Source organism: Peromyscus californicus, unplaced genomic scaffold (assembly GCF_007827085.1).
Source record: "Peromyscus californicus insignis strain IS unplaced genomic scaffold, ASM782708v3 Scaffold_8__1_contigs__length_139910024, whole genome shotgun sequence".
Taxonomy (NCBI): domain Eukaryota; kingdom Metazoa; phylum Chordata; class Mammalia; order Rodentia; family Cricetidae; genus Peromyscus; species Peromyscus californicus.
Genome location: NW_026294606.1, coordinates 29,688,815 through 29,715,730, shown reverse-complemented (window position 1 = coordinate 29,715,730; position 26,916 = coordinate 29,688,815). Strand labels below are relative to the sequence as shown.

The following is a 26,916-nucleotide window of genomic DNA, read 5'->3' as shown; positions in this document are numbered from 1 at the left end:
CACACGGCAGAACAACTGGTAAAAGTCAGCTCTGGGAGTCACAGGGACTATGACTTCATTGGGCTGCTAAGAGCCAGCAACTTCTGGCACTTCACATGGCCCCAAAGAGAGGATGTCGTCACCATGTCATGTCAGAGGATGCTGCTCATTCACACAGTTAGGTGGCTCTGAGCTGATCACATCTGTAAAGGCTTCCTAGTCTTGGGCCTTCATGGAATGTCACACAGCTGTGGAGGACAAGGTCTTGTGCTGCCACCAGTGCTCCAGCTCTAGGCCACCAGGTGTCAGACTCTGTCCCTGCATTAGGAACTGCAGAGAAAATATCCTGACCCCTGCCTTACATCAGCTCTCCCCTTAGTTGGGTTCCTTCATGTTGCTGAGCAAATAGTCACCCTGCAAGCTTTGCCCAAGGGAAAGAAAACAGAGTACATGATTGCCTTGGCAACAAAGATGACAGACACACTACAATTTAAGTTTTTTCTGAGTTACCTTTGCTGAGCCCATTATCTTTGGAAAAGTGTAGGAGGAGCATGCTTCTGGGCTCTGGCCGAGGTGGCTGAATGGAGTATGAAATGTTGCCTGGTTGGGATGGGGGGAGAAAAGAAAAGCATTTAAAAATTACTATTTGATTTTAAATCCACAATTGTATGTTTGTGTTTGAGACAGAGTCTTGCTATGTAGCCCAATCTGGCCTGGAACTTAACTATCTGAGAGGGGTTACAGGTGTGGACCACTATGTCCAGCTCATTATTCTTAATTGATGAGGACATTTAAATTAAAATTATGTGTTATACTATGCACACACAATTCACTTCTAGTATGTTATTAATGGAGTCTCACAAATATGTAAATTATGTTGCCACCAACAATTTCAGCAGAGAAAACATTTACTACCCCAAAAGTCCCCTAATGGTGTAGCTAGAGTTTTCCTGCCTGGCCCACAGTCAGGGCAAATCTCTCTCACCTGCCAGTCCCACAGCCACTCAGACCCGACCAAGTAAACACAGAGACTTATATTGGTTACAAATGTATGGCCGTGGCAGGCTTCTTACTAACTGTTCTTACAGCTTAAATTAATCCATTTCCATTAATCTATACCTTGCCATGTGGCTCATGGCTTACCGGCATCTTCACATGCTGTTTCTCATCGTGGCGGCTGGCAGTGTCTCTCTGACTCAGCCTTCCACTTCCCAGCTTTATTCTCCTCCTTGTCCCGCCTATACTTCCTGCCTAGCCAATGGCCAATCAGTGTTTTATTTATTGACCAATCAGCAACACAATTGCCATACAGACCATCCCACAGCATAATGGTCCCTGTGGGCAATCCCTTCCTTCTACCGTCCCCATGCATCTGCTCTCTGTCCCTTCTGTTTTGCCCTTTTCTAGAATGTTACATGCATGGAATCCTAGATACAATAAGACCTGTGTTTCTTGCTCCTGCCACTTGGCATAAGGTTTGGGAGTCACTCATGCACTGCAAACTGGTAGCCTCTTTCTCATTATGGTTGCTTTTACCATGTGTACATGCCAGTTAACGCTTTTACTAATGTCTCCAGTATTGTGGCCATTATCAGGAGGGTCAGTCACAACCATGAACTTGCTTGATATAATAATACATTTCCCACTTGTCAATAATACCTCAGTGAAGCTGAAACAAAATCCTTTTCAGATTTATTCTACCAAAAAGAAGTAGATGTGCGTAGAGTGACTGTGCCATCAACATTCCACATTGAGGTAGGAGAGCGCCACCCGGTCCATGTCCTTATTCAGCTTTACTAGGAGAAGTCCTTGTAACCTAATCATGTCACTATGTGCATAGTGGTGCCTCATGTTTTCAGTTTATGTATCCTTTATGACTAGTGATATTGAGAATCTTCTTGTATTCTTATTAGCCGTGTGTAGTAGCACCTTTGATGAAATAACTGCTAACATGTTTCCCACTATTTTTTTGTTCATTTTGTTTTGTTTTTCAAGACAGGGTTTCTCTGTGTAGCCTTGGCTGTCCTGGAACTCATTCTGTAGACCAGGCTGGCCTTGAACTCACAGAGATTCACCTGCCTTTGCCTCCTGAGTGCTAGGATTAAATGTTGCAGGAATCTTAAAGAGTATTATTAATAAAATCAACCCTGAGGCCAGTTATTGGGGTGAATGCTGGAAGGTCAGAGAAGCAGAACAAGCCACAGCTAACCTTACCTGGCCAATTTCTCAGCTGATCTTGTTTCCTCAGAAGGGAAGCCTCTGTGTCCTCTTATCCGAATGGCTCTCGGCTGAACTGTGCTGCTCAAAACCTAAAAGCTTAACCAGCCAAATGCTTCTAGTTTCTGGTCCTCACGCCTTATATAGCTTTCCTTTCTACCGTAACTCCCTGGGATTAAAGGCTCACTTTCTGGGATTAAAAGCATGTGTCACATGCCTGGCTATTTCCAATGTGGCCTTGAACTCACAGAGATCCAGAGGGATTTCTGTCTCTGGAATGCTAGAATTAAAGGTGTGAGTGCCACCATTTTCTAGCCTTTGTATCTAGTGGCTGTTCTGTCTCTGACCCAGGTAAGTTTATTAGGGTGCAAAATATTTTGGGGAACACAATACCACCACAATTAAAGATATGCACCATCACTGCCCAGTATTCCCTACTATTTTTCAAGTTAAATTATTAAAGAATATTTTTGAATTGTAAGGATTCTTTATAGACGCAGGTTACAAGTAAGTATCATGCAAAGAATTTTTACAGGTCTGTGGATTATCTTTCCTTTTAAATAAAAATAATGTTTTGGATAAAGGGTCTTTATCCAAATGTAGCACAGGCTGGCCTCAATCTTAGAGCAGTTCTCTTGCCTCAGCCTTCCAGAAGAGTGCTGGGATTATAGGCATGAGTTATCATATCCTGCTAGCCTTTTGGAGGGGGAGGTAAGGAAGGGTGTGGGAGAGGATCTCATGTAGTCGAGGCTAGCCTTGTTATGTAGCCAAGAATGACTGAATTCTTGATGGTCTAGCCCCTCTTCTTCCCAAGTCCTAGGATTGTATCTATCTACCATTATACCCAGCTTCTCTTTGCATTACAAAAACTTTCAGTTACATTTATTTGTGTTACATTTGTTTATGCTGTGGAATACTTGTTTAATGATGCAAAGATGTGTTGCATTCCTTTATGTTGTATTTGTTTAACTATGTGAAGCTGTGTTATTCTTCCTGTCTAAAACATCTGATTGGTCTAATAAAGAGCTGAATGGCCAATAGCAAGACAGGAAAGGACAGGTGGGGCTGGCAGGCAGAGAGAATAAGTGGGAGGAGAAATCTGGGAATAAAGACATTGAGGGGGAACAAAAGGCAGAGGACACTAGGCACCAGCCACCCAGCCAGCCATGGAGTAAGAGTGAAAGTAAGATATACAGAAGTAAGAAAAGGAAAAAGCCCAGAGTCAAAAGATAGATGGGGTAATTTAAGTTAAGAAAAGCTGGCAAGAAATAAGCCAAGCTAAGACTGGGCATTCATAAGTAAGAATAAAACTCTGTGTGTATTTATTTGGGAGCTGGGTAGCAGGGACCCCAAAAGAACCAAAGAGTAAAGAGTAATAAAAATCAACAATAGGGCAATGTTCACAACAATACTGGTGTTTAGTAACATTAATTAACATCGAAGGAAAAACCTAAATCGTCAAGTTAGACTAAGTCTTTATGAACTATCTAAATTACTGCATCCTACCACTGTCTTGTTTTGCTTTCTGTTGCTGTGATAAAACACTGACCAAAAGCAACTTGAGGAGGAAAGGCTTTGTTTAGGTTACAGGTTACAGTCCATCATTGAGGGAAGCCAAGGCAGGAACTCGAGCAGAATCAGAGGCATGAACTATAGAGGAACAGTGCTTATTGGCTGACTCCCTACAGTTTGCTCAGCCTGCTTTCTTACCACAACCCAGGATCACCTGCCCAGTGGTGGTACCACCCACAGTGGGCTGGGCCCTCTCATGTCAATCATTAATCAAAAAAATGCCCCACAAACATGCCCATGGGCCAATCTAATGGAGAAAAATTCCTCAGTTGAGGTTCCTTCTTCACAAGTAACTCTAGTTTGTGTCAAGTCGACAAAAAACTAACCAGTACACCCACTAACCCCTTGTGATAGTCACCATAAAGGAGAATGCAAGTACTCACTGATTGACCTTTGTTTGTGGAAGTGGACTTACCTTGTCAGATGCATAGACAGCATCAAACAGTCCCAGAAGGGTGACAGCAATTCCCACAGCTGGGCCATTTACTACTGCAACCAGAGGCTTGGGAAAGTCTATAAAACTGTTTACAAATTCCCTAAAGAAATGGAAATAGGAAAGCATTAAACATCCCAAAATGGCACCACTAACTATAGAAAGGAATGCATAAATCTGATATGACATCACTCTATAGAGGCCACCTCCCCAGATTGGCCCAGGATCCCTGTAAATGGCACCTAATAGAATATCAGGTCATGATCCTACAGGCTAAGGCCAATTCATACCCTGGGCAGTGAGTTCAGGTGTGACCTGAGAGACCATGGTGGGGGACTACATGTGTGACTGCATATTACAGCACAGGGGGACTGAGAGACTCAGCAGAACTGGGATAGGAAGCCGAAGCCTCAAACCTCCTTCAGCACCTTTCAAGACTACTTCCCGAGTACAGCCAGCACTCACAGGCACTGTCCATTCACCCCGCTGCACAAGAATTCAGACTCCCTCTGCCTCTTTCTCACCTCACACTTTCCAGTCAACCTCATGTAGACAGCAGGAGGAAGAGGGGGATCTGACCGGGAATCACAAGTAAGCGCATCAGCACAGACAAGTGGGCATTTTACTGATGTGTTAAGAATGAACCCTCTTGGGGGGAGGGATGAGGAAACGACTCATTGGTTAAAGCATTTGCTAGCCAAGTGTGAAGACTGGACTAGAGATTGAATTCTCAAAATCCCCATAAATTTTGGGTGGGTGTGGAGGCCTACTTGTAATTGGTCTCAGAAGCTGGAAATGGGAGCCTAGAGTAAGCATGTGAGTGAGCGCTGGGTTTGAGAGATCTCGGTTCAGTAACTAAAGTGGAAGAGGGTGCCGTCCAGTCTTAAGTCAACTGGGAAGGAAGACTCTTGATTGGAAACTGCTTCCATAATATTGGGCTATAGGCAAGTCTATAGTGCAGTTTCTTAATTAGTGATTCAAGTAGGGGCCCAGTCCATTGTGAGTGGTGCCACCCCCAGGCCAGCAGTCCTAGATGCTATAAGAAAGCAGGCTAAGCAAGCCAGGAGGGAGCAAGCCAATAAGCAGTACTCCTCCATGGTCTCTGGATTGTTCCTGCCTTCAGGTTCCTGAGCTTGTTTCCTTTGATGATGGACTGTCATGTGGAAATGTAAAGGGAATAAACCCTTTCCTCTCCAAGTGTTTTTTGGTCATAGTGCTTTATCACAGCAACAGAAACCCTAACTGTGACAAAAAGCGGTGAAGAAAATGTCTGACATCGACCTCAGACTCCACATGCACACACATGCACTCGTACCCACACACATGCTCACCACAGGCACATGAAACATGGGGGAAAAAAGAATGAACCCTCTAGGATCAGACAAACATTACTCTTACCTCAGTACCACAGCACCCCTGCTAGCTGCCTCCTCTATTCCGCCAGAGGCACTAGTGAAGTTAGTGAGGTCATTCCCGCTGCAGTAGTAGTCGCCAGTTCCTGCGAACAGTCAATCAAGAGCCATGGGTCCTCCGTGTATCTACTCATTCCAGGGTTGCTGTGTATCTGCTGTGTGCAGGGCTCAGCCAGGCACTAGTAGAAGACTAGGGAGCCTCATTTGCACACTAGGGACTAGCAAGAACATAACTAAATACAGATGGTGTGACTACAACATGACAGGTGGACATGTGGTCTGACTACAGAACAGGGTTGGTCTATTGGGGTGTTCAGAGTGGAGCTCACTCAGGAAGGGACAGCTGGACTGAGAGCTGAAGAGCAGGCAAGACTAGCAGAGACGCAACAGGACAGATGAGGTTCTGTGTCTGAGGTCTCCAGGGTCTGTACAACTGTAAGACTGTAAGAAGAGCCCCCAGGGCTGAAGCAAAGAAAAAACAGGGTGCAGGGGGAGCTGGTATAGTCAAGATGAGAAGCCAGACTGTGTGGGGCTGTCTAGATTACAATACGAGCCACTGTCTCTACGTTAAGAGCCACTGAAGGTGTGTGTTTATTAAAGTATAGTTTGCCTACAATGAAACCATTACTTCTTAATGAGTTTTGTTTTGAGACAGGATCTGAAGTAGCCCAGGTTGGCCTCAAAACTCTCCATGTAGCTGAGGAAGACCCTGGGCTGCTGATTTCCTGCCCCTACCCATTGATTGTCAGTATTGAAGTCCTGTGTCACAGTGCCCATGCTGGGGATCAAACCCAGGACTTCCTGCATGATAGGCAAGCACTCTATCTCAGGCTACTTCCCTAGCACCCTTAAATAGTTTTGATAACTGTAAATACAGGAGTGATCCCAGGCCAAAAGAAGACACAGTGTTTCCCCCTTATGCTCAGGGGATACATTCTAAGATGGTCCAAAAATCCCTGAAACATGGGGATAGTACCAGGCTCTACAATATGTATTGTGTTTTCTCCTTTCCAGTTGATCCTCCATACCCTCAGGTTTTACATCTGTGGATTCAACCAACAGAAAATATTTGAGGACAAAAAAAATCATCTGTACTGAATATTCACAAGCTTTTCCCTTCATGACTGTTCATTCCTAAACAATGTAATGAATACTGACATAGCATCACTCTGTGTTAGACATAATAAGACACCCAGAGGGGATTCAAGTTCCTTGAGATTTGTGGGCCTTCTATGCAAGTAGCACATGATTTTACACAGGGAACATGACTGTGAAAAGTTCTATATTGATGGGAGTCATGAAACTAATTCCCAGAGGATGCTGAGGGCAACTGTATGCACATACCTGTGACTAAGTTCAATATATAGATTAGGTAAGGTATTTACAGTAACAAACTTTAACAATAAATAAATATATTTAAATATAAGAGTTATTTAAAACATACTGTTAATTTTTCTAGAAACTTCTACATATTTCTAGACCAAGGGTGACAACATGTAACTGAAATTTTTGGAGGCAAAACTACAGAAAGGAGCATTCAGTTAAGATGGGCTACTGTACTGACACCTGTTGTGGAATATTAGTTTAAGTTGTGTTACATTCGTTTATACTGTGGAATATTTGTTTAATGATGCAAAGATGTGTTGCATTCCTTTTTTTTATTTTTTATTTTTTTGTGTGCTGCATTCTTTTACGTTACATTTGTTTAACTCCGTAACGCTATGTTACTTTAGCTGCCTAAAATACTTGATTGGTCTAATAAAGAGCCGAACAGCCAATAGCTAGGCAGGAGAGAGAACTGGCAGGGCTGGAGGGCAGAGAATAGGAACAGAAATCTAGAGCAAGAGTGGTGAGTGAGAAAAAGAGGAGAGGAGGATGCCAGGTGCCAGCCACCCAGCCACCCAGCCACCCAGCCAGCCACAGAGTAAGAAGGAAAGAAAGATATGTAGAATAAAGAAAGGTAAAAAGCCCAGAAGCAAAACATAAAGAGAAACAGGATATTTTAAGTTAGAAAAGCTGGCTAGAAACAAGCCAAACTAAGGCCAGGCATTTATAAGAATAAGTCTCTGTGTGTTTATTTGGGAATTGGGTGGCATGCCTCCAAAGAGTGAAAACAAAACAAAACAAAGAAAAACAACTACAAAGACCTCAGAATGTTCCAGATATTCTTTCTACCCTGCCATCCCAGCTGCCTGAGGCACTCATGTTCAGACTCCATCCACAGAGTAGAATTTCTGTCTAGTATCATAAGACATATAAATTGAACCCAGCAATATGCACTCTTGCGTTTCATGAATTTCACAAAGCCATTCTATAAGGATCATCCATACTTTTGCATGTATCAAGCATTCGTTTCTTTTCTACAGATAGTTCAAAGTCAACCTGTTTTTGGACAGATGAGTTGTTTCTGTTGTGGCTTTTGATACCACAAGCTTTACTTTGTCAGTCAGGCTGGGGCTTATGATTTATCAGTATTATCAAAGAGTGATTTTATTATGTGCATGATAACATGCTACATTTATAAATCAAACCACTGAAGCACTGGAGAAGACCTTCAATCAATACCAATTCTCTACCTAATAAGAGAGTCCCTAAAATAGAAACTGAGTAAGTCTGTGAAAATGGGCTTACCTGTGAAGGCAGTTATGGCTGAGTTGTCTGTGCTTGCATTCTTAAGTGCAAGTATAATATCCTGATACATCTGTGTGATTGGAAAGATAGGGAAAAGAATGATAAAAATAAGATCCATCATCCAGTGGACTGAGCCACTCTCTTTCAACACAGTGCCAAAGTAACTTTTTTAAAGACTTTCTTCTTTCAGTTTATATGTGTGAGTGTTTTGCCTTGTGTATGTTTATGCACTGTGTAGTACCTGGCACTTTTGGAGGTCAGAAGTGGGTGTCAGATCTCCTGTAACTGAAGGTACAGATGATTGTAAATCACCCTGTGAGTGGCTGGGAAACCTAAGAGCCGAGAGTGCTCCTAAGCACTGAGTCCTCTCTCAAGCCTCAGTAATTGTAAAAAGAAGATGCCTGAGAGGATTTCTGCTCCTCTAACAACCGCTGGATGCACACGATGTACAGGTGCACTAAATAGCCACTGTATCCAAAAGCGAACAAGAGAGACACAGACCTGGGGTCATGCAGCTGGACAGTTACTGTGCCCAACAGGGATGGGGTGGGGGAAGGGAAGAGGTAGCACACAGCTTGCAGGAACTGTTGAGGTTGCTGCAGCAGGTGAGAGGGAAGGTGGCTGAGAAAACTGTCCCTGAAACAGCATCTCAGCTGGGGCTTCAAGGAACAAGAAGTGTCCTGGGCAGTCTGGGAAGCAATAACTAACGCAGAGGCTGGATTTCTGAGACTCTGTGCTGGGATCCAAGGGCACTGGCCCTGAACATTTCTGAAAAATCTTGCTGTAGTTTTAGTGTGTTTTCAAAATTGGTATAGATTTTACTTTAATAAGATTCAATGTGGGTTAGAGTTATGAGGAGGGTGGGTATTTCTAAAGACACTGGAAAAATAGAAACATGTACTTAATATGTGAATAATGATGTGACTGTTTCCCTCAAGGCAGGGGACAGGAAATAATTCCTGAGAATTACAGCAAGGGAGATACAGCAGCTAAGGTGACTAGCCAGAGCCAGGGCCAGGAAAGAGATGGATCAATTTAGATTCTCCTGCTTATCAGCTATAAGAACTTACCAAGTTAACCAACTTAACCTGCTCGGACTATTTTGTTAAATAAAAGTGTCAGGGTCCTCTGTTCAGGAAGTCCTGAGTCTTATTGTTACAGTGTGTAGCTATACTACCCTGCTTACACAGAAGTAACTCAGGACAAGCCTTATTAATTGGAAGGCAGACAAGCAACTTTACAAGATTCTTAAGCCTTCAAATGAGCATGCTGTTCCACACTGCAGATGGCAGCCTTGACTCCTAGTTCACCTCCAAGCATCTGATAAACTCCCTCTAGTCAGGGGGAGGGGCTCAAGTGATTAACTTATTATCATTGTAGTTCTAGGGGAAATTCAAAATTGCCCTCAGAAGCAGCTCATTCAAACTGGGCTATTACTGCTCTGCTGAAGATAACGTCTCTCTCCCTGCTTCCCTCCCACAAATGGTTCACAAGCATGGAAAAGACTTAGGATTTATGATCTCTTTAGGGGGTCCTGTGCATCTCCTATCAATGCTCTTTCATTTAGACTGATTTACTGATTTGTGCTTCCATTCAAAGCAAAGCTTCACAGCCTTCTGGATATGTAGAACCTACCAGAAACTCTCAAGTTCTAAACTATGCCCAACTTTGCTGAGTTAAGCCAAATTATCTAATCTTCTACAAAAATAGGAATAATGCTGAAATTCTACAGTTGATGAATGAAAGAAATAGAAGAAAAAGAAAAATGTGTCCATGCCCTGTGCAGGAGCATCACCTGGAAAGTTATGGCATTCTTTTTGGTGGGTCGATTGAACACAATCTTTGTGATGCCATCTTCAGAGGTCACCACAATGTCCTTAGACTCCTGGACTTTCTCATCAGCTTCATGCTTTCCCTGGCTAGAGGCTTCAGATGAGGGACTCAGACTGGACACCAGATCCACATAGTTCTGCCTGGCAGTTTCCTGTGGGTGACAAAGACCTCAGTCTTTAAAATAAGCAATTTGAGAAATATACTATGCTAATAAACACCACTATGCAATAAAGAACAGAGCCTTTGATTCAACAGAGGTACATCACGACTTTAAAGATCATGGGACAGGTGACCCATATATGTAATTCCAGCCACTGGGAGGCTGAGGTAGAAGAATTGTTGAGTTCAAGACCAATCTAGTGTGTGTGTGTGGGGGGGGGGCAATAAAAAAACAATTCAAAGGCTTATTCAGAGAGATTAGATGTGGGGAAAAAAGCTTCTAGTGAGGTCTATTTAATAACAGTCAACAAACTTACCTTTGGCAGGCTGCCAAGAGCATTCCATGCTTCCCACTTGGCTTTATTGACTAGGTCGAACACCCCTGGCTTAGGCATATTACAGGGTCCGTCTGTGGCCTATAAAGAGCACAGAGGTAGTTAATATAAAAGAGAAAGCTTTTGAGAAAGTGGTTCTAGAAACCTAAGAGTTCATTGATTTTGTATTCCTGACCAGTTGTCACAGGAAGTGAAAACACTGAGTCAATATTCAAGTCACAGAACAGTTGGAAGTCCACACCATATTCTAAAGTCCTATCGATGGGGACAGAACCAGAACTTTAGTGGTAAACTCCTGCTAACTGCTCAAAGGGCTGTAGCTGGTGCTGGTAGGGATGGGGTCTTCAGTTCCTGGTCCTCAGGAAGCTTAGCTAAGTGCCACTCCAGGAAACACAAAGAAAACTAATTTTGTTTGTGGATAGGGGGAGTGAATATCCTAAAATGAGTAAGTACCCCATGCAGCTACTTTTCAGAAGTGATTTTTAAACAATTAAAAAATTATAAATTTTGTCCTAGAGTTAGTTAAAGGAAGACAGAAGATGCATGAAAGTCACAGCCAGTGGAGGCTCATACTAAGTCACTCAATGGAGTCAACCATCTGGGAAGTTACAGGGAACCGAGTTGACAAAGGGCTGCTCTTCCCTCTGCCAATGGGAACCTAAGGACCTGCTGGAGACTATGGACAGTGACTTCTATTTGTTTCTAGTCCCTGCATTTCTCCATCCCAACTGTTGACTGGTCCTAACTCCTGACAGACTGCAAAGCTTAGGACTGGGCAGTTTCTAAGATCACCTCAGTTCAATTCCACTAGAAAGACTCCTAGTACCCTTGCAAGCTGTGGTATTCATGGTATAGTTCCTCAGAGGCAAAGGATAGAGACTTAAGCCACGGGCAAGGGCTCACATGAAAGAGTTCAGAGGCAAAGTCAATGTGACACTTCTCTTGTCCTCTCCCCAGGAGTCGGAAAGGAGGAATAGCCCAGACTGATAGATATATGACAATACACATGGAGTATTGACAATGAAGACATTCTCTGCAGCTTCCATGTCCCGTCTTTGCCAAAGCCCTAACCCATAGGCAAACCTGCCTACCCTGAAACCACCCTGTACCCTAAATTGACTGCTAGACTTTCCAGGCAAACAAAGCTGCTTGTTTTGTTCATTGTGAGAGTTCATGGGGTTAGAGAATACCTCCTAGCAGCTGAGGGCAAAGTCTTTTTGAACAAGTAAAATTCTTGAATATACACATCCATTTCTTAGTTAGGGTTTCTATTGCTGTGATAAAAATACCATGCCCAAAAGCAACTTTGGGAGGACAGAGTTTATTTGAGTTTACAACACTCAGGTCTCATTCCATAAGTCACAGAAGTCAGGGCAGCAAATGAAAACAGGAACCTGGAGACAGGAACTGAAGCAGAAGCCAGGGGGAATGCTGTTTACTGGCTTGCTCAGCCTGCTCTCTGATACATTCCACATCAATCATTCATCAAGAAAACTCCCCACAGACTTGCATACCAGCCAATCTTGTTGAGGCATTTTCTCAGTAAGTCCCTCTTCCCAGATGACTCCAGCTTATGTCAAGCTAACAAAGCAAAACAACCAGGACACCCACATAAAGAGACACTTATGCTAAGCACCTAGTAGAAATGACAAAACTAATAAATGATAACACAAGAGTCCAGGGTGGCAGACATATGAGTGAAGTCTTTGCCATTGCAACCTTTAGTTCCTCAATGGTTATAAAAATTTTCGAACAAACATATGAGTTATAATATCCAATTAATCAGTCAAACAGTTATTAAATTTTACTTTATGTGCTTCACCCATTTTCTTTTTTGTTTTAATTGGTTTCAAACATCCCAAACACCATATTATTTCACCCTTAAATACTTACTATCCATTTCCCCAGAACACCAACATTTTACTATATAATCATGGCACCATTAACAATATCCAGGACACCACTAAATAATAGTTGGTAAAACTCAGTCAATATTCAGATTTCCCCAATTGCCCTGAAACATCTTTTCAGCGAATTACTTTAATCAGGAAGGACTCAAACATGTAAACATGAATGTGATTGTTAAATCTTTCAAATCTCTTTATTCTGGAGAGAAGCAGAGGGACCGGCTACTCTGTGCTTTGATAGTATATCAAGACCTAACATAAAAAGCAAACCAAAACAAAGCCTGCAGCACACACCCCAAAGGGGTGTCAGCCATGCAGCCCAACCTTTCAAGCTGCCTGTAAGAAACGTATCAGTTTCAGGAATCATTTGCTCAAAATGTGTTGAAGTAACATCAGACCTCAGGCTATTACCTGCTTATACAGCGCGTAGAGTTTTAGCTTCACTTGGTTTCCTGGGTCCTCCTTCAAGAGTTTCACTTGGTTCATGGCATTTTCAAAGTCCTGCTGACTGGCTCTCATAGTTGGTCTGCCCAGGTGCACCTGAGCCACTGGGAACCTAAAGACCTGCAGGAGACTGCAAACAGTGGTTTCTATTTGTTCCTAGCCCTTCATTTTTGCAGCAGAATTACCGATTGGTCCCAACCCCCTATTAATCAGAATGACGTGCTTATCTGCAACATTTTCTCTAAGTAAGCAACTTCCCACTGACTGGTAAACACTTATTCAAATGAAGGTAGGTTCTGCCTTTTGAGGAAGTCACTCATGCCACCGCTTTACTGCAAGCACCAGGTTCCAGGCTTTGCTCCTGATGCGCGGGTTCTTTGGGCTGTTACATGTGGCTCGCTCTCTCCTGCCACTTCTCTCAGTATAGCGAACCGATTGTTTGAAACCCGGGCTGCGAGTGTGAGGCGGCACTCAGTTAACTAGCACTCTTGGATGTAGTGTCGCCTTAGCCAAGGCACTCAGCGCCCTAGGAAGTTCCGGGCTGGGCCTGCAGGCATGGGCGCCGCCGGGACCAGAGCTCGCAACTCTCTCTGGTGGGCAAAGGTGGTCGGAGTGCGTCCTTCCTTACCCTTCCAGATTCAGCAGAGGAAGGACATTCGAGGTCACTCTTTAGAGCTCTCGTGCTGGGACACCGCCAAACGAGTATCCTGCTGTCCTGCTAGCCAGACCAGGTGACAGAGCGGGCGGCTCCGCGGGCGGGCGACAAACCCCCTCTGGCAACTTCGGGCCAGAAAGCCGAGGCTGCAAGCTTACCTCGGACACCAGCACCGCGCCGGTCTCCAGATCATTGCCGCCATAGCTAGAAGCTCAGGACAAACTGAGCCCTGAGGCTTAGGCCCGGCTAAAACTGCCCAGCGAGAATGGGATGGGGGCGGAGCCAGATGTGCGCTCCCGGTGTGGGCGGAGCCAGGGGGTGAGCTCGGGCGGTGAGAGGAGCCGGGGACGACAAGGGCGGGCAGAGCAGAGCTAAGATGCAAGCCCTGGGGGGAAGGCGTGTAGCTGGCCGCTCCTTCAGAGGGGAGAATAGGCGGGTTTCGGGGAGGAGCCCAGAATTTCTGGACCAGGTCCAACTTGGTACAAAGGTGACTGGCACAAGACTGGGCAAAGAGGGCTGGAAGCAGGGCACGGAGTCAGATACCGGGCTCTGGGAATTTTAATCAGAGATCCTAAGCATATTCATTTAGAAACTGGACCATTTCTCAGCAGGTTCAGTTAGGAGCACATTTCTGAGCACGCTCAGTTTAAGGTAATGGAACATATGTTTAAAAGATTAAATGGACAAGAATCCCTTGGACGTGCTTATCTTGCACAATAAAGTTTAAGCTGAACATGGAAGGACACTGTATAAACTGCATTAATGTAGACGTTTGCCCTGAAGGTGTCTGCCTTGCTTAGCAGCTAAGGTACTTGGAGCAGAGATCATGTGTAAACAGTGTCTGACTGGAGACTGGCGTGGGGGTGGGGCAGTTCTCAATGAAAGGGAACCACTGTGGGTTGGGTAGCACTCCATTTCAGCGTGAGGATCACTGTGTCCATGCTAAGGAGTTTGGATTCTGTGCTAAGCATACTAGAGAGCCATAGAAAAGCTAATTAGTGGGCTAGAGAGTTGACTCGGCTGTTTGAGAACATTTGTTGCTCTTGCAGAGGACCCCGGTTTGGTTTCCCTGAACCTACATAACTCCAGGTCCAGGGGAACAGACCCCATCTTTCTGACCTCTGCAGGCACCAAACACACAGACAGTGTGCGTACATACAGGTATGCAAAATCAACCACACATAAATAAACACATAGACAAAGTTAAATAAAGAAGTTAAATACATTTTTTTTAAAAAAAAGATCAGATTGGCATGCTTTTGATCTAGTTCACAGTGCAGTCAGAGTTGGCCAGTACATCCCCTGAGGGTATTGTTTCTGGACAAGAGTAAGAATGGCAGAATCCTCAAGACCTCAGCCAGAGAGCTCTAATAGCCACTCTGCTGTAGGAGCAAGGGCTCCTGGTTCTTACGAAGACCTTGGGGGACGGTCTCTCAGTTAGATCCTACCTTAGAGGCTAACTGCAGGGACCAGTGCTGCCCAAGAAGGGATTTGATAAAGAGTTCCAGGCCTAACGGTCACAAGAGCCAAGGAAAAGTTTCAAACGACACAATCTTGGGGGTTCTATTTCATCGTATACGCTCGGTATTTTGAAAGATGTTTCTTGAGATGGTGGCATAGCACCTATGATTGATGGACCTGTCAGCCATAATGATTGTTTTTATTTCTGATATTAAAATCTTATCAGGTCATGTAATTATCATGGCATATAAAATTCTACCACATATACTGTCAGGAATGATTCTGACTTGCCCAACCAACAGCAAAAGCTAGAAATCCGAAAGAGCCCGGAATCCCCTCTGTCTCCCTGCTGGCTCCCCTCTGTGGATCTGTTGTCCTTCCATAGCTGTTTCCTGGCCTTATCTCCTCTCCCCCACCCCAGTCAGCCCTTCAGGTCTGACTGTTTCTGCACTGCTCTTACTTGGTGGCTTTTGGTTGTAGAAACATAAAATGGACCAAGACACTGACACGACTCACAACATTCTCTTGATCCTTACTCTGTCACTGGAATTTGTGTGGGTCCCTTTGCCTAATAAGTAAACCACACCTCTTAGTGTAACACATAAGACCTTTGAGATTGGCCCATAATGTCTAATCATCTCTCATGCTTGCCCTTCCATTTCATTCATTCACTCACTCATTTATTCATTGTTAACTTTTTTGAGGTAGTCTCACTATTTATCCTAGGCTGGTCTCAAACATGCAGTGATCCTCCCCCCTCTGCCTCTTGAGTACTAGGATTATAGGCTTGCACCATGGTGTTCAGCTCTTTGTTTTTTATTTAAAAACTTTCTTTTGAGGCAAAAATCTCACAATGAGGGCCTTTGTTGACCTTGTGCTGATCCTCCTGTCTCAACCTTGGATTACAGGTAGCCATCCCTCCTGTTCTTTCCATTTGGAAATGGGGTGCTCAGCCTCTCTGGGTCTTGGCCGCCCATGCTTTCTCAGTCCAGACACTGTCTTGTGTGAGAAATCTGGGCCCCTCATTGGCTCCAGTCTCCTCCTGTGATCCTATCTCTCCAGAGCTGGCTAGTTGATCTCCGACTAGCAATTTGTTCAGCCCTCACCTGCCCTGTATTAAATGCCATTTCCCGTCTCTCCGGGCTCCCTGCTTGACAGGAAACACTGTGGCTGTTTGTTATAGGGAGGTAGATCGACTTAGGAGGCTCTGACCAAAGAACAACAGGAACTTTAGTTCTGTGTGCTTGTCCAGGAGTGAACTTGGCAAGGTTGGTCTGAAGCTGGAGCCAATGCCTTGAAGGAGTCAAGATGGCAGTTTCTGGAGACACGACTCTTCCCTTGCGGGCTGTGAGTATCACTTGTAACACAGCTATGTCTGATGTACCTTGTTTCTTTTCCCTAGCATTATCTCATTTGGCTGTCTGCTGACCTTGGCAACTATCCCCTGCTAATAGCGCATAAGATGCTGAATTTCTTAATAAACATTCTTGTATAAGTCGTCAGTGTGGTGATGTATTGTGTCCCCCAATAAAATGTACCTGAGGATCAGAGGAAAAAGCCAGCCACTATATTAGACATAGCGGCCAGGCAGTGGTAGCACACACCTTTAATCCTATCACTTGGGAGGCAGGGATCTGTCTGGATCTTTGTGAGTTCAAGGCCACACTGGGAACAGAGCCAGGCAGTGGTGGCACACACCTTAAATTCCAACACTAGTTAACCATGGAGATCTGGAGGTCCGTACAGACAGACAGGAAGTGACAGAGCTGGGCAGGAAGAGGCAGTGATGTAGCTGGACAGACAGAGCAAATGGGATAGCAGAACAGAAAGGCATATAGGTGTGAATATACAGGAAGTAGCTCTCTTTGGAAGCTGCAGAGTTGGTGAGGTGAGGTTAGCTGTGGCTTTTCCTGTTCCTCTGATCTTTCAGGTTTCAACCCCGATATCTAGTTCCAGGTTTTTATTTAATAAGACCGTTTAGCAATTCATCTACATATCAGCTCATACAAGACACTCTAGTCCCAGGTATTGCTTTTGTCTTCTTCATTTCTCATCCCTGGGCTTCCTTCTCAACACCTTGTGTTTGGGACTGTTATTCCTGAAGGTTCAGGTCAGTTTGTTGAGTGTAAGTGAACTGTTGACAGTTTCTGTCTAGCTTGTGTGTTTCCATATGTGATGACAACTTCTGGGTCAATTGCCACTTTTTTAGTAAGCTGTCAGCTAGTGTTAACTGACTCTATGCTTACAGGTATTTCTTTTTCAGTGAGTCACAGCTCAAGCAAAGGATTGGACTTTTGCCAGGTTCCTATAATGAAAGCACCAGGGAAAAAGGTACTAAGGAAAATTATATTCACATATAATTGCAGGAAGAAAGGACCGATTATGATTCAATTAGTCACTAAAGAGTCTTTGTACTCTCTCTTCACCCTCATGTTGCCTGCTTCAGTTTCCTGATGCTGTTTGAGATGAATTAAACCCGTGTTAACTAACAGAACCAGCCAAATTTATACTTCTGTCTGTCTTTCCACTCCTCCCTTCTCTTTGCCCTAATCTTTCGTTGTTGCTTTTAGACTGAGTCTTATGTATTCCAGGTGTATCTCATATTCTACTTAGTTGGGGATGACCTTGAACTTCTAATGCTCCTGCCTGCATTTTTCAAATACTCAGATTATTTGCAGCACTGAGGATTGATCCACCAAGAACTGTACCAACTGAGCCACACCCCAGACACCCCACTACCACTTTTTTGTTTTGTTTTGCTTTGTTTTGCTTTAAGGCAGACTTTACTGTGTAGCCTGGGCTGGCCTCAAAGCCTCCTTGCGCCACAGCCTTACCAATGTTAGCGTTCCAGGTGGCACCAGGCCCAACCTCCTCTTTCTCTTGTCCCTTCTAGCTCCTTTCTCCTCCTCCTCCTCCTCACTTCCTGCCAAATCACAGTCTTACCATGTAGCCCACGTTGGGTTCTAAATAAGGATCAGTCTTTCTGGGATTGCAGGTGTAGACAATATGCTTTTCTTTTGCTTCATCTTTTAACAACCTGCCCCCCTCCACAGGGTGTTCTAAGTCTAAGGAGGGACCTTGGTAATGATCCCTTCCTTTCTCATCCCATATGGATTCAGCTGCAAAAAATGAATGTGTCTCTAACACTAGTACCCAGAGGTCAAGGACTGATTGATTTTTATGAGGAAGAAAACAGAGATGAGAGTTATTGAAAGGGATACCACCCCTGCCCCCTGTTGTGGAAGGTCTCTTGACCATTGTCTTACTGTAGCCCCTATGTGCCCCATAATCTCCCTTCCTGCCCTTAAGGCCCTGAAGGTGGAGATCTGAGGCAGGGAAGACTGCTGTTTTCCTCAGGGCCTGTCATTGGCAGCAGGAATGAACCTGATGCAGCTAACTGGGTAGCCTGATGGTCATCCTCAAGGATGCAGGGGTGCTCATCTACTTGAGGGACAGAGGAACTCCTTCAGGACTCAGGGGCCTCTACTCAAGAGACAGAAGAGTGTCCCCCAGACTCATTGGCAGGATGAGTGAGAATGAAGCAGCTAGTGAGTTTATTGATGAAGCAGAAAGACAAGAAGACTTGAATGGAGTCAAGAGCCTCCATCAGGAGAGGGATGTCTGTTTGTACCTCAGCAGTAACTGTGTGTGACCCCGGGGCTGTGAGGCCAATAAACTGTAACCGAGTTTAGATGTCAGGGACAGTGTGTGTCGCTGTAATTCTTGTTTTGTCTACAGCATTCTGCCCTTGAAGAAGAGACTGTTTTGAAGGTGCTCTGTGCATGATGGAAGCTTGAGAAGGGTGTGCTAGTAAAGAGAAAATGTTGATCTGTGGGGTCCTTACTAACACCTAGATCACAAGGAGGGTGGACTAAGGCTTAGGTCATCAGCCTTGTTAAACAGTCTTGTTTGAGATGCCCTGGGCAAGGCCAGCACAGCTCCTTTTCCAGGTGTGGAGCTCATTATGTAGAAGCTCCAGGGTATCAGCCTGCATCTGTCTAGAAGATCATGTAATTTTTCCTTAAGTTTATTTATATGCTGTATTGTGTTTATCTGTCTATACATGTTGAACCATCCTTGCATATCCAGGATGAAGTATACATGGTACAGTCTTCCTAATGTGTTCCTGACTTGTGCTTGCAAGTATTTAGCTAAGAACTTACACAGCTACGTTCATCAGGGAAACTGCTCTATAATATTGTTTTTGTCATCCTCTGGTTTTCATATGAGAATAATTCTGGCTTCACAGAATAATTTTGGTTCTTTCCCCTTTAGTTTGGTTGAACAATCTGAGGAGTGTTGGAGCTAGATCTTCCTTAAGCTTTAGTAGAATCCAGCTATGAATCCTTGCAGATCTGGACTTTTCTTTGTGAAACTTCCAATTACAGCTTCACTCTCATTGCTGTAATGGCTCTGTTTGGCTCTATTGGAGTTACTTATATATTCTGGCTTCAATTTTGGTTAAGTTAAATACATTTAGAAATCCATCCATTTCTTCCTGGTTTCGCAGGTTTTGGAATATAAGTTTTCAGAGCACTCCCCAATGACAATATAGATTTTACTGGCGTCCTCCCTCCCTCCTTCCTTCCTTCCTTTCCTCCCTCCTTCCTTCCTTCCCTCCCTCCCTCCCTCCCTCCTTCCTTCCCTCCCTCCCTCCTTCCTTCCTTCCTTCTTTTTCTTTCTTTTCCTTCCTCCTCTTCCTCTTTTTTCTTCCTTTTTTTTGGGATGAACATCCCTTTTATTTCTAATTTTTTTAAAAATCTGGGTCTTCTCTTTCTTTTTGTTAGTTTGTCTAAGGGTTTGTCATTCTTGTTAATTATTCTGAGTTTCTTTCTGAGATCATTTTCTCTCAGTCTCAATCTTATTTAACAGTTCATTTACAGTGGGTATATTGCTGACTGTGAGGGCCTAGGGAAATCTCATGAAGAGATACAGAAACCTCTGCCCAATATTTCTATGATCTTATTATTAGAGAAAGAATTCATAGAGGAGACAGTATGAGGAATTTGGGGAGAGCTTTTATTACACAGCTAAAATCCTCAAGGGGTGAGTATGGGTGTTCTCAGAGTGAATCACTGGCTTTAGGCAGCTCATCTATGAGCAAATTTTGATGAGTTAAGGTAGAATGGAGGGACAGAAAACTCCGAAATTGGGGAGATTGTGTTTCCTATGGTTGGAATAGGAGTTACTCCTCCTTTCTGCCCAAGAGATCAGATGCATGATGGGAACAGCCAACACTATTGACATGTAATTATAATGCATTGTGTCAGCCTTTAGATGTCTAGCCTGCCTCCAGCACACTGGCAGTGGTTTCTGTTTGTCTTCCTTCACCTGGGGGCTCCACACCACATACGCCATACCAGACAGTATTTCCACTATGTGCAGAATTTGGAGTCAACCTTTCTTTCCTTTCAGCACTTGAAAGACTTTTTTGAATTCCAGGCTTGAGTTTGGATGACTCCTCCATGTACTCTACTGTCTAATTTTGAGTTGTTACTTCCTGGACGCATGCATCTTCTTACTGCAGTCTTTCTACAGTTTTTTCTTCTTCTAAGATCTCTCTGTTCCAGCCAGAATCTATGTCACTCAGGCCGGTTGGTACTTCGCCATCCTCCTGCCTCAGCCTCCCAAGTGCTGAGGTGACATACATTCTGGCTAGGATCTGTTTCTCTGTCTTCATCCTTCATCGGTTTGGCTTTGATGTAAACATTATGTTGTGAGAATTTATCTTGTTTAGGGTTTGATGAGCTTCTGAGATGTGTGAATTTTTATCTTTCATCATGTTTGAGAAAGTTTTAGTCAGGAGTTCTTTAAATATCTTGTCTGTCTCAACCAATGGCCTTATCTTCTCCTTTGTGCATACAGTGATGATGAGATGCCCCACCCCCAGTTCTTGTAGCTGTTTAAAATTTTTTCATATCATTTTGATTTTTTCAGATTAGCTAATTTCTGCTGATCTATTTTCCAGTTTATTTTTCTCAATTTGCTGTGGTTCCTGCATTATGCCTTTTAAAATTTGAGATATTCTTTCTCTCTCTTTTTTTTTTAATTCTCAGTTTTCCTTTTGGTTTTTAAGAAAATAATTTCTCAGGCAGCAGCTTGTATCTGTCTTTTCAGTTTAATAAACCCACTTCACAAATGCAGGGTGAGGACAGTGGCTGCTTCATAGTATCCAATCTGATTAGTTTGGTTTTGTGGCACACAGGTTTGGTCTTGTGTACTTGACTCCTCTGGTTTTCCTGCCTGCATCGGGACTCCATTTCCTGCACTGCCCAAACCCGCACAGGGCAGTCAGTTCCAGAGACATGACTCAGGCCCCCAGCTGAATTATGAGTTCTCTTCCCCAATAGTGTCTTCTTCAGTTGTGATAAACAACTTGAATCATATTAAAATAGTGGGTTCATTGATCGAAAATACAGGGGTCCCATCCAGTCAGTGTCATATTCTATTACTAATTATTCTCTTGGATAAATCTTTTTTTTTTTAATTCTAAGCACCTGTCAAGTTTTTTGAGAGAGAAAGTCAGCACTCATTTTATATCCCTCAAGATCTTAGGCCCAATTGCTACTGAAGATAATCTTCAAAAATCTAATGACATGCTGTGCAGAGATGTCATGGGAGGCCAGATGGAATTAATGTATGAAAGTATTGCTATCAATCATAGACCAATAGGACAAGTAACTCATTAACATGATTCATGTAAGATGACTTAGCTGCTATTCATCTGCCACAGGCACCTGCTTCAAGGAGGTGTTGGCAGCACTGACAGGGTTGGCGTATTGGAAACATTCACTCTTTCATTTGTCAATCATGTCCTTAGAAAGTATCTATTGATCATCTCTTAGGTGCCAGGTATTAGCAAAGGACACTGGAGTAAAGTTGAGGCCCTGATGAACTGGCTGTGGACTTCGGGTCTCTTCTCCTCTTGCCATACAGAGAAGGACAGTATGTTTCTCTCTATATCAGTTCCAGAAAGCCACACACTGAGGCTTTTGTAGTGTGGGTCCATATCTTTGTTATGCAACATTAGCAAGAGTTCAAGGGTGCTGAAGTTCAGTGAGTTAAGCTCAGCATCATCAATGGGCCACAGTTTTCCAGAGTACATTGTTTTTATTATTTTACTGACACGAAATTAGCCCAGAGTCTGAGCAGATTTCAAGGTCTCAGATTCAAGGTCTCAGAATTAGTGACTGTGTGATCTGGGAGCTAAAACTCATGGCCACAGTGGTTTTTTTTTTTTTTTATCTGTTAATTATTCTTGTGAGTGAAGAGAGTCAATAACCAGAATTTTGATGAAAACATTAGGTGTTTCTAAGAGGCAATCTTTTTTTTTTAAGTTAGAAAATGTAAATGTTGTATCAAAATTGAAATCATCTATTACTTTAATGATAACAGAACTAATCTATGTAAAATTGAATTTAGGGAAATGAATGCAATATTGTATTTGAGTTCTCCAGAAAACAGAACTGATAGATTATATATTACAAGTGGGATTAATTAGATTGGCAGACAGAATGCACATTGGGTAGCCCAAGATGGCTCAATGTGCACTGGAGAGGCTAAGACCCCAGTAGCTGCTCATCCACGAGGCTGAATGCCTCAGAAGTCCCGTCTAGGGATGAAGGCCAAGTGGATCCCTGTAGAGTCTCCTGGTCTTTGTCCTCAGTGGAAGATACAAGCTGTATTCTACTCAACAGAGTAGATACACTCTATCACCAGCAGGGGGCGAAAGAGAGCAGGTAAAGAAGCAACAATTTCACCTCGGCCCTTCCCATACCTGAGGCACCCATGAGAAGGTTCATGGGAAGGTGCTTTCTTCTTAGGAGGTGGGTCTCCATCTTGTCAGATAATCCTTTCTGGAAATACCCGTACAGACCTACCAAATGGTTTGTTTCCTAGTTGATTCCCAATCCTATCAAGTTGGCAATCAAGATTAACCAACAGGAATGTTAATGCTAAATTTAAGATACTGAAAAGATGTGATAGAAAAAAAAACCTTGAGTCTAAGATCATCTGATATTCTTAGGTGGAGATATTTTAACAAAAACATGGCATTTATGAACAATGAATAACGAGGCTATTATTTTTGTGGCAAAACATGCATGATACCAAGTTTATCCTTTTGAACAGTTTTAAGTGGACAACTTGGTAGTGTTAGGAGCCTTCACACTGTTGTATAGTCCATCTCCAGAAGCTTTTCAGCCTTCAAAGCTAGAACTCTGGCCCCATGAACCTGCAACTTCCCTCTTGCTCCCACTTCCACCCTACCCACCATCTTTCTATGTCTGTTTCTATGAACTTTACTATTCCGGCTTTTGCCTTAAGGGTCATCTACCCAGTTGTTGATTTTTTTTTTTTTTCTAACCAACATTCCCCACATATCTGTGGAGTCCCCTTCTTAGAAGATAAGCTTTATATGCTTAGTTAGTGGGAAGAACTGTTTTTGTTTGTTTGTTTGTTTGTTTTCTGCTAGTTTTCTGGAATGTGATTCCCTTGGTTTCTCATTGGGTGAGCTAGCATTTCATTTTCTACTTACAGAAAGTAATAGCCATTCATCGACTCAACCAGAAAGTTAGGACATCAGTAACAACGGGCCCCAGAGTTGGTCATAAGAATAAAGACCCTCTGATTTGGAGGCTGTGTCTCCCTGCTGAGGACACTCAGCTAGAAGATACTGTATCCCAGAGTGATTAACCCTCAGTTCAATAGAGGGCAGCCATAGACAACTGCGGAGGACAGCCTTGAGACAGGGTGACGCAGTGGGGGCAATCTCTGGATTTTCCGAACACTGCATTTGATTGAGCGCACAGGGCTGTAAAAAACATTGGACCAGTTTCTCACCTCACCTCCTACAAGATTTCCATTTCTTTTCAATGAAACATATCAATTTGGCATGAGGTCTTGTTTGCTAAGGCAAGGAAACTTGCCAGCTGTCACACATATCTGTAATATCAACACTTGGGAAATGGAGGGAGAAGGATAGAGTTCAAGGCCAGCCTCAGCTATATAGCAAAATTGAAGCCAGCCTGGCCTACGTGAAACGCTATCATGGAAAAGTCAAAATGAGACAGTCTCATTGGTTTGGGCCTCTGCACCTCTGCAAGGATGATGCCTTGGGAAGACATATAAGTGTGACTCCTTCAAGGAGTCCACTCTCCTGTTTTGGGATTGTGTACTATACTTCTTGTCCAAATGTTTAGTCTACTAACTTTGTCTCACTCCGGCTCATCCTGAAATTCTTTTCTATGACACTGTCAAAGAGCTGGCTACCTCGAAGGGATGTCCTAAGAGGCTACTGAAGTCTAAGTGACAGGTGGCTATGCCTTCCTGATGTCACGGACTCTCCATGTCTCCCTAGTCCTTTGGACTAATGGAAGTCCCTTTTCTGGTTGTCTACTGGTAGCCATCCACTCCCACGCCTGCATTGCTGTGATAAGAAAACAGAGAGAGTAAAAGCAGACTGACGCTTTCTTTGGGCTACAGCTCAGCATGGTCCCTACTGCTTGACAGAGCCCACTGGACTTGTCCTGTGCTCATCCTGCTGTCTTTCAGCCCTCCTGTCCAGTCCATACCAATCCCGTGCTTCTGCAGCTTGGCTCACATTGCAACACAGTGGTGTGTGCCTCCTGCCATCCTTTGTGGGAGCTCACCTATATCTTCTATCTTACCTAGCAGCCTCAGGACCCCTATGCATGTGTGTCAGCCCTTTGTCCTGCTTCGTTAGAGTCTCATTTGAACTCGGAGACTTCTTTAATCCTTTGTGTCTGCAGCCGTTATATAGCCTACACATATACATATTACTGTGTGAGGTGTGATGTGTAACCTGAATGTTAATATAAGTTGTCTTATCATTGTTCTATTGCTGTGAAGAGACACCATGACCAAGGCAGCTCTTTTAAAAGAAAGCATTCAATTGGGGGCTTGCTTACAGTTTCAGAGGTTTAGACCATTATCATCATGGAAGGGAGCATGTGGCTTTCGGGCAAGTGCTGTAGAAGTAGCTGAGAGGTATATCCTGTTCCGTAGGCAGCGAGAGAGTAGGGGGAGAGGGAGAGGGAGAGGGAGAGAGAGAGAGAGACTCAGCATGGTGGGCTTTTGAAACTCCAAAGCCAACCCCTTGAGATACACTTCCTCCAACAAGAACACACCTCCCAGTCTTTAATCCTTTCAAATTGGGCCATTTCCTCATGACGACTAAGCATTCAAAGATATGAGTCTATGGGAGTCATTCTTATCCAGACCTCCACATTAGTAATTAAATTAATACTAAAATAACCAGGTTGCCAACAGCCATCTACCAAAGGAAAGTAGGACAACTAGGCAAACTGCAGCCAACAACACCCATATACTGCTTATAATATTGTTATTAAAAAAATCTGACATTATGAAGGACACAAATGAGACTGTTTCTGGCATACCATACTCCTGACCAGGTCTCAAGAAAAAATATCATTCATTGTTATATGTCATGTAATCATATGTCTGTACTTGGGAACACCGAAGAGGGTGAGGAGTTAACTGACAGATGATGAAACTCCACTTGGTTGTTACTATTGCGAGAAATAATTCCACTGGGCCCTGCTCAACATATTTCTGCTAAATACCCAGCTATTATGTTTCAATATCAGATATCTAGGCAACACCTCTATTGCGAATTACTTCTCTTGGGGATTAAGACATATTTTTACTAAAGTAAGCTTGGTGCCTCATTTCACGTGGGATGGGGTAGTTGCTCTAAGACAAATGTCATAGCCATAATGACAGGTTTTTTGGGAATGGGAGAGAGAAGGTCAAACCTTCTGTTACTGAGAACAAAACTAAAGCCTTCACTTTAGGAAGTGAAAAAGTACTACTCAAGGTCACATTGAGTCACATAGTAACTCTGCATGCTCCTTTCCCTGCACACTATCTGATCTTTGAAGTAAATCTCTCCTGCTTTATCTTCTGGGGACCACTAAGTTACACATGGTCCCCTGAGACATCATTTGAGGAATTTTCAAAGTTGAAAAGAATGTGGCTATCTTCAGATGCATTTTGGTAAAAGGTAGAGAGAATGTGTGTTTATTATAGTTGTAACTCTCTCCCAAACGGAGGTGGTGATGTTTCTCCTGCACCTTGAAGTAGTAAAATTTATGCTATAAAGAATTTACTGATAAGCTTGCCTGGGAATATTACATTACACAATGTAATGTAATTCTACACAAAGTAGACTTTAGCTTAAGTGGTGCTACCTCCAATGTGACTGGAGAAAAGTGATGCACTAGCCAGGCTTTTCAGAAACTGTAAGAAAGAAAATTCTGTGTCATGATTGGAGTTTGGGGTTGCTGAGAAAGTTTCTGCTTATGTTTATTAGCCAAAATTGACCTCCAATTAGGCTCCATTCCCTTAACAAAGGATATAATCATCAGCCCTTAGGCCCCTTCCTATAGCAAAGAACGTGCCTCTAAGGGGCAGCTCAAGGGCTGCTAAGTCCCCTGTGCTTTTATCAGGAGAAGCATAATTCTGCCAGATGAGCAAGATGAACCTGGGTAACAACTATGGGAAAAGAACATCACTGGTGAATTTAAGAAATAATTCTAATTCTGGCGGTCTTTGCTTTGTAAATCATCTGCCAAAGTGGTGGGCTTCACAGTCTCCTTGTCTTTGTTTAAATTGTTCAAAGTGTAATCTGGGACAAGGGCCTCAAAGAGATTTAAGGATGACAGGGTATGTGGATATGTTAGTAAAATCTTCTGTTAAAGCCTGGCTCTTCTTCAGGCATTAGCCACAGCTAGCTACACACTTTTTTTAGTAAAGAATTTTTCCTTTATTAATCTCCCAGTGTGCAGAGTAATTTCTCACTGGAAAGGTAAATTATTTGTGTAACAGTGGCAGCCTG

The 26,916-nt window shown here is 43.4% G+C and overlaps 1 protein-coding gene across 5 annotated transcripts in view; it reads right to left on the bottom strand.

Moving 5' to 3' along the window:
* The window catches only part of LOC128103300 (enoyl-CoA delta isomerase 2), a 36,178-nt gene that overhangs the window by 6,367 nt on the left and 2,895 nt on the right, over nucleotides 1-26,916 (bottom strand). Inside the window, exons 2-9 of one of the 5 annotated variants that reach the window (XM_052727552.1) lie at nucleotides 24,968-25,053; nucleotides 12,890-13,052; nucleotides 10,554-10,652; nucleotides 10,040-10,228; nucleotides 8,245-8,314; nucleotides 5,600-5,699; nucleotides 4,184-4,304; nucleotides 490-579 (exon numbers count right to left, since the gene is read on the bottom strand). In XM_052727552.1, the coding sequence (XP_052583512.1) occupies nucleotides 490-579; nucleotides 4,184-4,304; nucleotides 5,600-5,699; nucleotides 8,245-8,314; nucleotides 10,040-10,228; nucleotides 10,554-10,652; nucleotides 12,890-12,997 (777 nt within the window). In that variant the 5' untranslated portion in view covers nucleotides 12,998-13,052; nucleotides 24,968-25,053. The other 4 variants (XM_052727550.1, XM_052727551.1, XM_052727553.1 and 1 more) reach the window with 4 other exon arrangements.